Consider the following 11213-nt stretch of genomic DNA (forward strand, 5'->3'; position numbering starts at 1 on the left):
AAACCTGTGTGAATTTCATTTTTCTGCTGAACACAAAAGATGATGTTTTGAAGAATGTGGGTAACCAAACAGTTGCTGGTCCCCATTGACTTCCATAGTATGGGGGGGAAAAAATGTTTTTAGCTGAAACCATGGTCTTTAGTGATTCATGAAATCCAAGTCAACAGCTGCCGTCATTTAAGAGTCAAAAAAGCGTATCTAGAAACAAAATTAATCCCTGTGGCTCCTGACGATATATTGAGGTCTTATGAAGCGAAACGATCAGTCTGTGCAAGAAACTGAACATTATTTACAACATTATTACCTGTAATCCAGAGCCTCGGGCAAACGGTCCGGAGTGATGTCCTGTTCACAAATGAATCATTCTTTTGAACAATATTTTTTTAGTGAACTAGATGAACTAGTTCACCAAATCAGACTGAATCATCTGAAACCGTTCATGGCTCGAGCAGCACAGATCTACAAGTTACTCAGTCAAAACTCACTTTCAGATGGCTGACAGTCACTCCGACTCGAAATGAGCCAAAATACCGGTGTATCAGATCCTATGATGAACTCATTCAGCGCTCCAGTTCCTCCAACAGTCACTGAACTGAGGAAACAATTCGACTCGGACCGGAGACAGATGAGCCGCTGATATGCGCATGTGTGAACCGAGCACTTTAATGAAGGGAAGAAATTAAAATTTTTATGGTTTATGTAAAAAGGTGAGCTGATGAAGACTAGTTTATTCTCGTTATATGATTTAGACATGTAAAACATCCATGTTTTACATCATTATTGGGTGCTTTAATAATATCATTGCGTATATGTTGTCATTTTGTGTTTACGTAAACAAACTGGTGAATCGGTTATTTGAATCAGTTCTTTAAAACAAACTGTCCGAAAGAATCAGTTCGCGGAAAAGAATCATATTCCCCCGTTTGCCTGAGGCTCTGGATTACAGGTAAATAATGTTGTAAATAACAGTTTCTTGCACAGACCGATCGATTCACTTCATAAGAGCTCAATATATCGTCAGGAGACATGGGTATTTATTTTGTGCTGCCTGTATATGCTTTTTATTTTGACTCTCAAGTGATGGTAGCCATTGACTTGCATTTTATGAATCACCAAGAACCTCGGTTTTCAGCTGAAAATCTTCTATACTGTTCTACTGAAAAGAAAAGAAAAGTCACCTACATCTTGGATGGTCTGAGGGTGAGTAAATTAACAGCTAATTTTCATTTTTGGGTGAACTATCCCTTTGTGACGCTGACGTATTTAAACGTGTAATAGTTGTGTCTCTCTTCTGAATGCACGGTGCAAGAAATCACAGGGAACGAGGAACGTCTTGACTCAGTGTTGCCAGATCTTCCTAGAAAATACTTCAAACAAGAACAAGTCCATAATAAACCCAAATATTGAAAATAAGACCAAATTGTTGTGACCTGCACTTGCCTACATTATTACCCCATAAACTGGATCGCTTTATAAGCCAAGCTCAAACAACAAAACCAAAGGCGCTTATAATAAGTGGACATGGCAATGCTTCAAAAGCGTGCCCTTGAAAGCAGCTTTCCCAAACATAAACCATACACCATGGTGTGGTTAAAATTGCTGAAGTTAACCAGTCTTTGGTCGCTTTAATATTAATTTGGTCAAAAATAGTGGATGCCAAAACATTGCAGTGCTTACCACGGTGTCAGTCATCGCAATTTTGGTTTGTTTTGTTCCGTGCACACAAAACACAAATTTAGAGGATTCACTCCTGTGTTTAAAAGCAGATGTCACTCCTGAAACTTCACAGTGTAAATGTGGCCATTATGTTCCTGTCCTCTACTCTTATTGGTCGAGTGGTTTGTTGTAGTGATTTGAGCACAATTGAGTGGTGTTTTTAGTCAATACGGAGCTTTAAATGGTTTTTTGCTTTGGTTTGGTTCTCAAGTCCTTACATTAAAACTGAAATTCGCCCCCAGCTAAGATCAAGTGCAGCACTGAACAAGTCCCAACACTGCATCACCGCAACAAACGTGTGAGTCTGATCTATCACCAGCGACCGTTGTTCACACCCTAAAAATAGAGGCAGAGATTAGAGGGGAGATCTGGAACTTTTCAAGAGCCTTTAATTCTTGTTGTTTTTGAAGACTGCGAGTATTTCGACACCATAACACTTTGACACAGGAGCTTTATGGGGCTTTTGCTGCCCTGCAGCTTCTTATGCAATTCCTGAGGTGATTCACTGCGCTTCAATAAAACGTTGTGGTTTGTGACATGAACTGACACAACCCGGTTTGTTTTCTTTACTAACGGAACCATGTTGGTTACTCTAGTTTCCTTACCACTCCCTACTGATTTCAGATGCATTTGAGCAAGTATAAAAAAATGTAAATTTGATCGTTAACCTTATAAAACCTACGCATATTCAATGCGCAAAATTCTAATGATCAACATAATTAAAACTTTTCTGAAAAACCTGTTGCACACAATCATTGTATTGCATTGCATTATGTTTTGATCATCAAACTAAGCATTTAAATATCTTCTTATTAAGTCATTATTAGAGATATATTTATTAGAGATATAGTTATTATTAGAGTTACTGATATTTATGTGCATTTCTATGTAAGTATCTGCTATACTGTTGTGAAGATCTCACTGATTTACATTGCAAACTTCAGAATTTCATCTTTTTGGTGTTATAAATTTCAGCAACTGCCCCATATTTTTGCACAGTTTGCATAATCTTGAGCTGTTTTTCCTCCATATTCTTACTATATCATACTGTATGAGCCTTAAAAACCTGATGTATCAAATATGATATTCAACAAAAACACATATTCAAACTTTTTTGGAGCTGCCAAAACCAATTAATGTGTTATATAGGCTCTTAATGCACCATATATGAATGTATGCCAGTGTGAATGTACTGCATAGTATCTTCTTTTCTGTGCTATGGAAGAACAAAGTCATAGCCAAATTATTCCTTTAAGATCTTGTCTGTTGTTTTGGCCTGTATCTCAAAAGGATTTTTGAACTTCATGACATTTCTCTCATCGTGTATACATGTGTGTGTCTCGCTCCTGCAGTCTCTGGTCCTCATCAGCAAGCTGCCCTACGTGACCTTTTTCCACTCTTTGCTGAAGCTCATCGCCCCAGAATACTTTGAGAAACAGGAGCCGTGTTTAGAGGCCGGTGAGTCCTGAAAACATGGACAACAGACTGTAAAACGGACCATCATACGTATTAAACTTGCGGAACTCATCTTGCACCTTTTCTAATTGGAAAACCATGGCAACCACATAGCAACACTCACCATATCTTGGCACCATAATATTATGCACCTAGTAACCGCATTGCAACACGCAAAAAAACACCTTGGCAACTGCATAGCAACATGCGACATTGAGTCAGAACCCCTTAGAAACTCCATAGCAACACTGACTCAGAACACCTTGGCAACCACACAGCAACATGCAGTGACTCAGAACGCCTTGGCAACTGCATAGCAACATGTAACAAGCTCAGAATACCTTAGCAACTGCATAGCAACATGCAACAACAACTCAGAACACCATAGCAACCACATAGCAACAACACCTCAGAACCTCTTAGTAACTGCACAGCAACAGTGATTCAGAACACTTTAGTAACTGCATAGCATGTGCAACAATGACTCAGAATATCTTAGCAACTGCGTAGCAACATGCAACAATGACTCAGAACACCTTAGCAACTGCGTAACACCTTAGCAACTATGCAGCAACATGCAACAACAACTCAACACCTTAGCAACTGCGTAGCAACATGCAACAACAACTGTGTAACACCTTAGCGACTGTGTAGCAGCATGCAATGACTCAGAACACCTTAGCAACTGCGTAGCAACATGCAATAATGACTCAGAACACCTTAGCAACAAGCAACGACTCAGAACACTTTAGCAACTGCGTAATACCTTAGCAACTGCGTAGCCACCTGCAATTACTCAGAACATCTTAGCAACATGCAACGACTCCGAACACTTTAGCAAACGCGTAAAACCTTAGCAACTGCGTAGCCACATGCAACGACTCAGAACATCTTAGCAACTGTGTAACTCCTTAGCAACTGTGTAGCAGCATGCAACGACTCAGAACACCTTAGTAACTGCATAGCAACGTGCAATAATGACTCAGAACACCTTAGCAACTGCTTAGCAACATGCAACAACTCAGAACACTTCAGCAACTGCGTAACACCTTAGCAACTGCATAGCCACATGCAATGACTCAGAACATATTAGCAAGTGTGTAATACCTTAGCAACTGTGTAATACCTTAGCAACTGCGTAATACCTTAGCAACTGCGCAGCCACATGCAACAAAGACTCACAACACCTTAGTAACTGTGTAATACCTTAGCAACTCTGCAGCGTCATGCAATAATGACTCAGAACAGCTTAGCAATTGCGTAACACCTTAGCAACTGCTTAGCAACAATGACTCAGAACACCTTAGCAACTGCGTAATACCTTAGCAACTGTGTAGCAACATGCAACAATGACTCAGAACATCTTAGCAACTGCATGGCAACATTCCTCAATTTAAATCGTCTGGATAATCTTGTTTTTTGCTGAACTTTATGTATTGATGAATATTTTTTGTGTTTGCGTTGAAGCGTGTAATGACATTGACCGCTGGCCCACGCCGTGTCCGGGGAAGATCCTCACACTCCCCATCATGGGTGTGGTCATGAAGGTAACTCGTCTCCCCCCCACCATTCTTTGTAAGATATCAGCTAAGTGTTTGAATATCCATTGCACTTTATTAACGGCCGCTGCCATCTGCTCTCCTCAGCTGCGCATCCCCACGTGTTACGACAAGCCTGGAACGTCTCAGCTCGTCCAGTCCGCACCGGTATGAACCGCACCGCCGCTGTATGCTGCTGATGTGTCATATTCAGAGGGGTTACATCAGTTTGCTCCCATGTAATGAGTCTAATCTTTCATTGACAGAGCGACAGTCTGGTGTCCATCATTCTGCCCACCGTCCATGAAGTGGATCTCTTCAGGTAAAGCATGTTTATTGTGTGCTAGTGCAACTGGTACATATTGTACTATATTTCATAGTTGGGCTGGATTTGTTTATTACTTGTCCTCTGGGGCCTCCTGTTGGTAGCAGAGAAAAGTGCAAGTTGTTCACATACACTAGAAGTCTCTTCTGCTCACCAAGGCTGCATTTATTTAATCAAAAATACAGTAAAACTTTAATATTGTGTGAAAATGTTATGATTTAATATAAGTATTTTCTATGCGAATTTACTGTAAAATGTAATTTATTGCTGTGATCAAAGCTGAATTTTCAGCATCATTACTCCAGTCTTCAGTGTCACATGATCTTCAGAAATCATTCTATTATACTGATTTGCTGCTCAAGAAACATTTCTGATTATTATCAATGTTGAAAAGAGCTGTGCTGCTTCATATTTTTGTGGAAACTGACACATTTTGTTTTTCCGGATTCACAGATGAACAGAAATTTCAAAGCAGCATTTATTTGAAATAGAAAAATTGTGTAACGTTATAAATGTCTTCACTGTCACTTTTGATCAATTTAATGCATAAAAGTTTTAATTTCATTCTCAGACTTTTGAACTTTAGTGTGTTGGTCATAAAAATGTTTACTAAGGCTCCAAATTGGCTCCAAATCTCACATTATATGGTAAAAAAACAAAACCTGTTAATTTCAGCATCCAGTTAATGATCTGTTCTGTAATTTGTCATAATATTCTCATTGTTTCTTGTGTTGTAGGTGTTTCCATCCAGTGTTTTTTCATATTCAGATGTTATGGGAGCTTATGTTGCTCGGTGAAGCGTTGGTGGTCATGGCACCGTCACCGGCAGAATCTTCAGACACTATTTTGGCATTGGTCAGGTACAGCAAATAATAATAATAATAATAAAATAATAAGCCATGTGAGGTGGTGTTACAGTGATTTTACCACTGCTAAGAGGTGTAAAGACCTTTTAACCATGGTAAAAATCACTGTAATGTGTGGCCTCCTCTTAAAATTAAATAAAAGGAAAATGACAAACACAAAATCACTAAAACTTTAAAATGAAAAGGAAAACAAAATGTTAAAATATGAATGAAAACTAAAGTAGTATATCAATGATACTAAAATAACACTGGGGATAAGTGAATTGTGATTATTTTTAGTAAGATGCATGTTCATTGTAGGTTGTTTATGGTATAGAATTGAATTCATGTGCTGTTTTACAATCCATCCAATCAGATTTTAGAGCTGAATCTGCATTTTATGAGATTTCCTTAAGATATATCTGAAACGATCACATCTCTATGCCTGCTGCAGCGGTCTAGTATTTGATATCACACTAAATGTTTGCCTACAGTTGTTGAGGACTTCACTCTGTGTTAAAAATGCAGGATGAAACTTGTTTCTTCTAAATCATCATCATGTTTCTCTCTGATTGCACATGAAATGTTTTTAGAATTGCAAATTAGCGCGTGAACTCTAGACGTGCACAGAATTCAAACACCCGTCGTTCAGTAGTTCTTCCTTTGTGTGTTTATTATATATTTTGAATAATTTTATAATGCTGTCGGCTAATAATAGACGTATAGTACTCATTTTAACGCAATTTTATTGTATTTAAATCCATTCCAAAGAAATTCCAAAAGTCCAAATTCAGTGAGCATCCAAGTGCATGGTGTGTAATGCAGTACTTGACAGCAGACAGATCGTGTTTTCTGGCTCTGTAATGCTGAGTTTCTGGAAGCTGAATGTTTCCAGAGTCACACGCTGTGGTCGACCTTGAAGAAGGGCAGCTAGATAATTCTGAAGTCAGATGATGTGTGTGATATAGAGACTCCAGAGACACTGTTACGCACCACACACGTGTTTAACGTGAGCAGAATATTCTTTACCAATAAAAGAGCAGGTGCTGACTTCTAGATCACTTTCTAATGAAGCAAACTGATCTGTCTCTGTCTCTGTGCAGTTGTATCTCTCCTCTGCGCTACTGCAGTGATTTCCGGCCGTATTTTACCATTCATGACAATGAGTTTAAGGAATACACCACTCGAACACAAGCTCCGTAAGTAAACTATGTGTAAAAGATCTCACATGCATGAAGAAAGAAATAAGATGTGTGAGGTTTAGTAAGTCCTTTTTATATAGTTTATATATACGTGTGTGTGTGTGTGTGTATATATATATATATATAATTTATTAATTTTTTTAAATAATGTATTTGATATTGAAATATTCATTTCATTATAATATTTTATTTATATTATTATATTAATATATTTTATTATGAAATTATATTTTCCCAAAAAACAAATAAAAAACATTTTGTTTGAGTGAATTGACAGAGACTTTTCCTGTCCTTATTTTTATATAAAACATACAATATTTTAATGTCATGCCTTTGTATAATTTGTTTTCATTACATTTATTTATAATTATATTTAAATGTATTTATGATTACATTTAATATACTAATTAAATATTGAAATATTTTATTAGAATAAATGTAATTTATTGTGAGTCTCTTATAGATAATACAAATGTATTTTTCTAAAAAGATAGATAGATAGATAGATAGATAGATAGATTAAATATAAAAATAAATCAGCATTTGTTTCAGTGCCATAACTGAGGGGCTATTCCTGTCCTTATTTATATTTAACCTACAGTATATTAATGTTTTTTGCATTTGTATAAGTTAATTATTGTTATTAAATGTATTTATTGTTATAATTGTTATTTATTAATATATTTAATGTATTGTATTAAATACTGAAATATTTATTGTAATTTATTATAAAATATATATAGTTTAAATGTGCTTTTTCAAAAAGCAACTGAGTGAAGTAACTGAGGTACTATTAATATTCCTGTAATTTAATTGCTCCTAAAATTTTATTGTTTTCATTAAATGTTTTCAAAATAATTATAATTGAGTTTATAAATATATTTAATATAGTGGATTAAATATTTTAATATTTATTTTATTTTATTGTAATTTATAGTATTATATTTTATTTTTATTTATTTTATTTTTTCCTGTGTGTGTGTAGACAGGTGTGTAATATTTAGAGTTTCTCGTTCTTTTGACCTACAAACGAAGCGTGTAATTCGATCAGTGTTACGCAGGATGATCGTATGATAGATGAGATGCTGTTCTGCGTTCAGATCGATGGATGAGGGTATTTCTGGAGCTCACACAGGAAGTGTTTGTGACACTCTCACTGGCTCTCTCTGTTAACCGTACATTGTTTTTCTGTAGGCCTTCAGTCATTCTGGGAGTTACAAACCCATTTTTCGCCAAAACTCTCCAGCACTGGCCTCACATCATCCGCATCGGAGACATGAAACAAGCAGGTTCTGACCTTTAATTATCAACTAACTGCATGGATAGTTAAATATAATTAGACTTTGATATGTTTGAGGAATATTATAACTCTCCAAAGTTTATAATAACAGTAAATACAAACGTCAATATGTTAATTTGTCATTAAAGATGGTTTTTGGCCATTGAACGTGCTTTGTTCTTCGTTATAACATCTTTATTTTTTTTTTAAAAAGGAGAGATGGCCAAACAAATGAAAGTGAAGAAACTAAAAAATCTGAAGACTTTGGACTCAAAACCTGGTGAGACTTAAATGAGAAACTCTCAGGAGTGCATTTGATTGTGTTTTGCATTCATACAGGCTTTATTTAGTATTCAAAACATCAGAAGTACCACCGAATCTGGTCTTTTTTTCTTTCTGGTAATGTTTGAGTTAAACTGGAGTCCCTTACAGAGAAACTCCAAAGTGTAAAAGCAAATAAATAAAACTCAGCGTACACTGAAGGATTATTGGTGTCGCGTCTGGTCTCAGGGGTCTACACTGCATATAAACCGTTCCTGAACAAAGACGAGGACATTATCAAGCAGCTGCAGAAGGTGAGTGTCTCTCTAGTGTTTTATATCACTGCTAAAACATTCAAGCGCATGTATTAATTCAGTATTTTTGCGGTTAACATCAGGGAGTCCAGCAGAAGCGTCCTTCAGCGGCCCAGAATGCAATTCTGCGTCGATATTTCCTGGAACTTACACAGAGTTTCATCATTCCACTGGTAGGAACGTTTCTTCGCATGCAAAATCAATCACATTTACACCCTTCACATGTGCCACGGTATGTCCTTATTGTTAACTAATACTGTTAACATGACTAGTGTTAATTGAAATAAAGCTGAAATATAATAAAATATAAATATTGCATGAAAAATTTTTTCAAACGTTAACAAGAATTAGTAATGTTGCCTTCGGAACTCTGTGAAATAAGTTAATAAACCTGAAATATAAAAATAAAGCTAGATAGAAATATTTAAAACAGCATAAAAATGACATAATGCACATAATAAAATGATTAAAATGAAAACAATGAAAAACAAAATACTGAAATAATATATAAATAATGCTAAAATAACACTGTTCCTGAAAACCTGATAAATGCATGCTAAAGTAATGAAGTCTTGTGTTTTAAATTCCAGACCGTAAATTCAGGATATAATATTATATAATAATAATGTTATAATTAATATGATGTGGCTGATTTGCAGGAGCGTTATGTGGCCAGTCTAATGCCTCTACAGAAGAGCATCTCTCCCTGGAAAGTAAAAGATTTTTTTCCCTCCAGATATTTTACTTTGAAATGAATAGATTTTGCAACTTTTATGAATACTCACAATGTTTCTCTTTGTCTTCTCTGATTTGTCAGAGTCCTCCCCAGCTGCGGCCGTTCAACCAGGAGGAGTTTATGAAAACACTGGAGAAGGCCGGACCTCAGCTCACCTCACGACTCAAAGGAGACTGGATCGGCCTCTACAGGTACAGATTTTTAGAATAATTATATATATAAATATTAAAGGTAGTATAGTAGAATATCATTGTTTTTGCTTAAATATGAAGCAGCACAACTGTTTTCAACACTGATAACAATCAGAAATGTTTCTTGAGCAGCAAATCAGCATATTAGAATGATTTCTGAAGATCACGTGACACTGAAGACTGGAGTAATGATGCTGAAAATTCAGCTTTGATCACAGGATTAAATTACATTTTACTATATATTCACATAGAAAACAGCTATTTCAAATTGTAATAATATTTCATAATATTAGTCTTTTTACTGTATTTTTGAGCACATAAATACAGCCTTGGTGAGCAGAAGAGACTATAATGTTTCCAAACTCGACTCGTGCAGGCAGTTCCTGAGGTCTCCGAACTTCGACGGCTGGTTCAGGAACCGCAGGAAGGAGATGACGCAGAAGCTGGAAGCTCTTCATCTGGAGGCGCTCTGTGAGGAAGACCTGCAGCTGTGGATACAGAAGCACACAGAGGTGGAGACCGTCGACCTGGTGCTCAAACTCAAGGAGAAACTGGTTAGTACTGCACTCGTTCTGTGGGTGATAAAGAAATAGTTCTCCCAAAAATTTGCTGTACGGCTTCCAAGATGTAGATGAGTTTGTTTCTTCATCAGATTTGGAGAAATGTAGCATTGCATCACTTGGTCAGCAATGGATCCTCTGCAGTGAATGGGTGCCGTCAGAATGAGAGTCCAAACAGCTGATAAAAACATCATGCTACATTTCTCCAAATCTGATGAAGAAACAATCTACATCTTGGATGGCCTGAAAAAAACTCTGACTTTGCTTTGACAGATCATGTGATTGGTCCGCTGGTTACTCCAGATATCCAATCTCATTGCACACTATCTAAAATATTGTTTTGAAATGCCTGAGACAGTCTGATTTGGTATAATTACTTCCCAGAATCGTCTCACACAATTAAAAATCGTGCATTCAAATGCAAGATCACATGACATCATTTTTTATTGCATTTCAGGTCATTTAAAGGGTCATGAAACCCCAGACTACTTTTTCTGAGATTTTAGCAGAGGTGTTTGTGTTGCACATTATAGAAGACAATGTTAGCATTTTTTAACTTTGAAAAAAGCAAATTTTAACTGTTTGAGAAAACTGGTTAATTTTAAGCTTTTTTGCGCTATTTTCGTCTTCGGGTTTAAAGAGGTCATATGATGTTGCTAAAAAGAACATTATTTTGTGTATTTGGTGTAATGAAATGTGTTTATGCGGTTTAAAGAAAAAAAACACATTATTTTCCACATACTGTACATTATTGTTTCTCCTCTATGCCCCGCCTTTCTGAAACGCGTCGA

General features: G+C 36.4%; 1 protein-coding gene across 1 annotated transcript in view; it reads left to right on the forward strand.

Moving 5' to 3' along the window:
• The window catches only part of LOC107712949 (protein DENND6A-like), a 22600-nt gene that overhangs the window by 8978 nt on the left and 2409 nt on the right, over positions 1-11213 (forward strand). The window contains exons 5-17 of the mRNA XM_016518349.1: positions 3069-3174; positions 4639-4718; positions 4818-4877; positions 4976-5031; positions 5772-5894; positions 6983-7078; positions 8276-8370; positions 8575-8640; positions 8871-8935; positions 9019-9108; positions 9595-9648; positions 9753-9862; positions 10239-10416. Of these exons, the coding sequence (XP_016373835.1) occupies positions 3069-3174; positions 4639-4718; positions 4818-4877; positions 4976-5031; positions 5772-5894; positions 6983-7078; positions 8276-8370; positions 8575-8640; positions 8871-8935; positions 9019-9108; positions 9595-9648; positions 9753-9862; positions 10239-10416 (1179 nt within the window). The remainder of the gene's footprint in view (positions 1-3068; positions 3175-4638; positions 4719-4817; positions 4878-4975; positions 5032-5771; positions 5895-6982; positions 7079-8275; positions 8371-8574; positions 8641-8870; positions 8936-9018; positions 9109-9594; positions 9649-9752; positions 9863-10238; positions 10417-11213) is intronic.

This window comes from Sinocyclocheilus rhinocerous, unplaced genomic scaffold (assembly GCF_001515625.1).
Source record: "Sinocyclocheilus rhinocerous isolate Xijiao unplaced genomic scaffold, SAMN03320098_v1.1 scaffold147, whole genome shotgun sequence".
NCBI lineage: Eukaryota > Metazoa > Chordata > Actinopteri > Cypriniformes > Cyprinidae > Sinocyclocheilus > Sinocyclocheilus rhinocerous.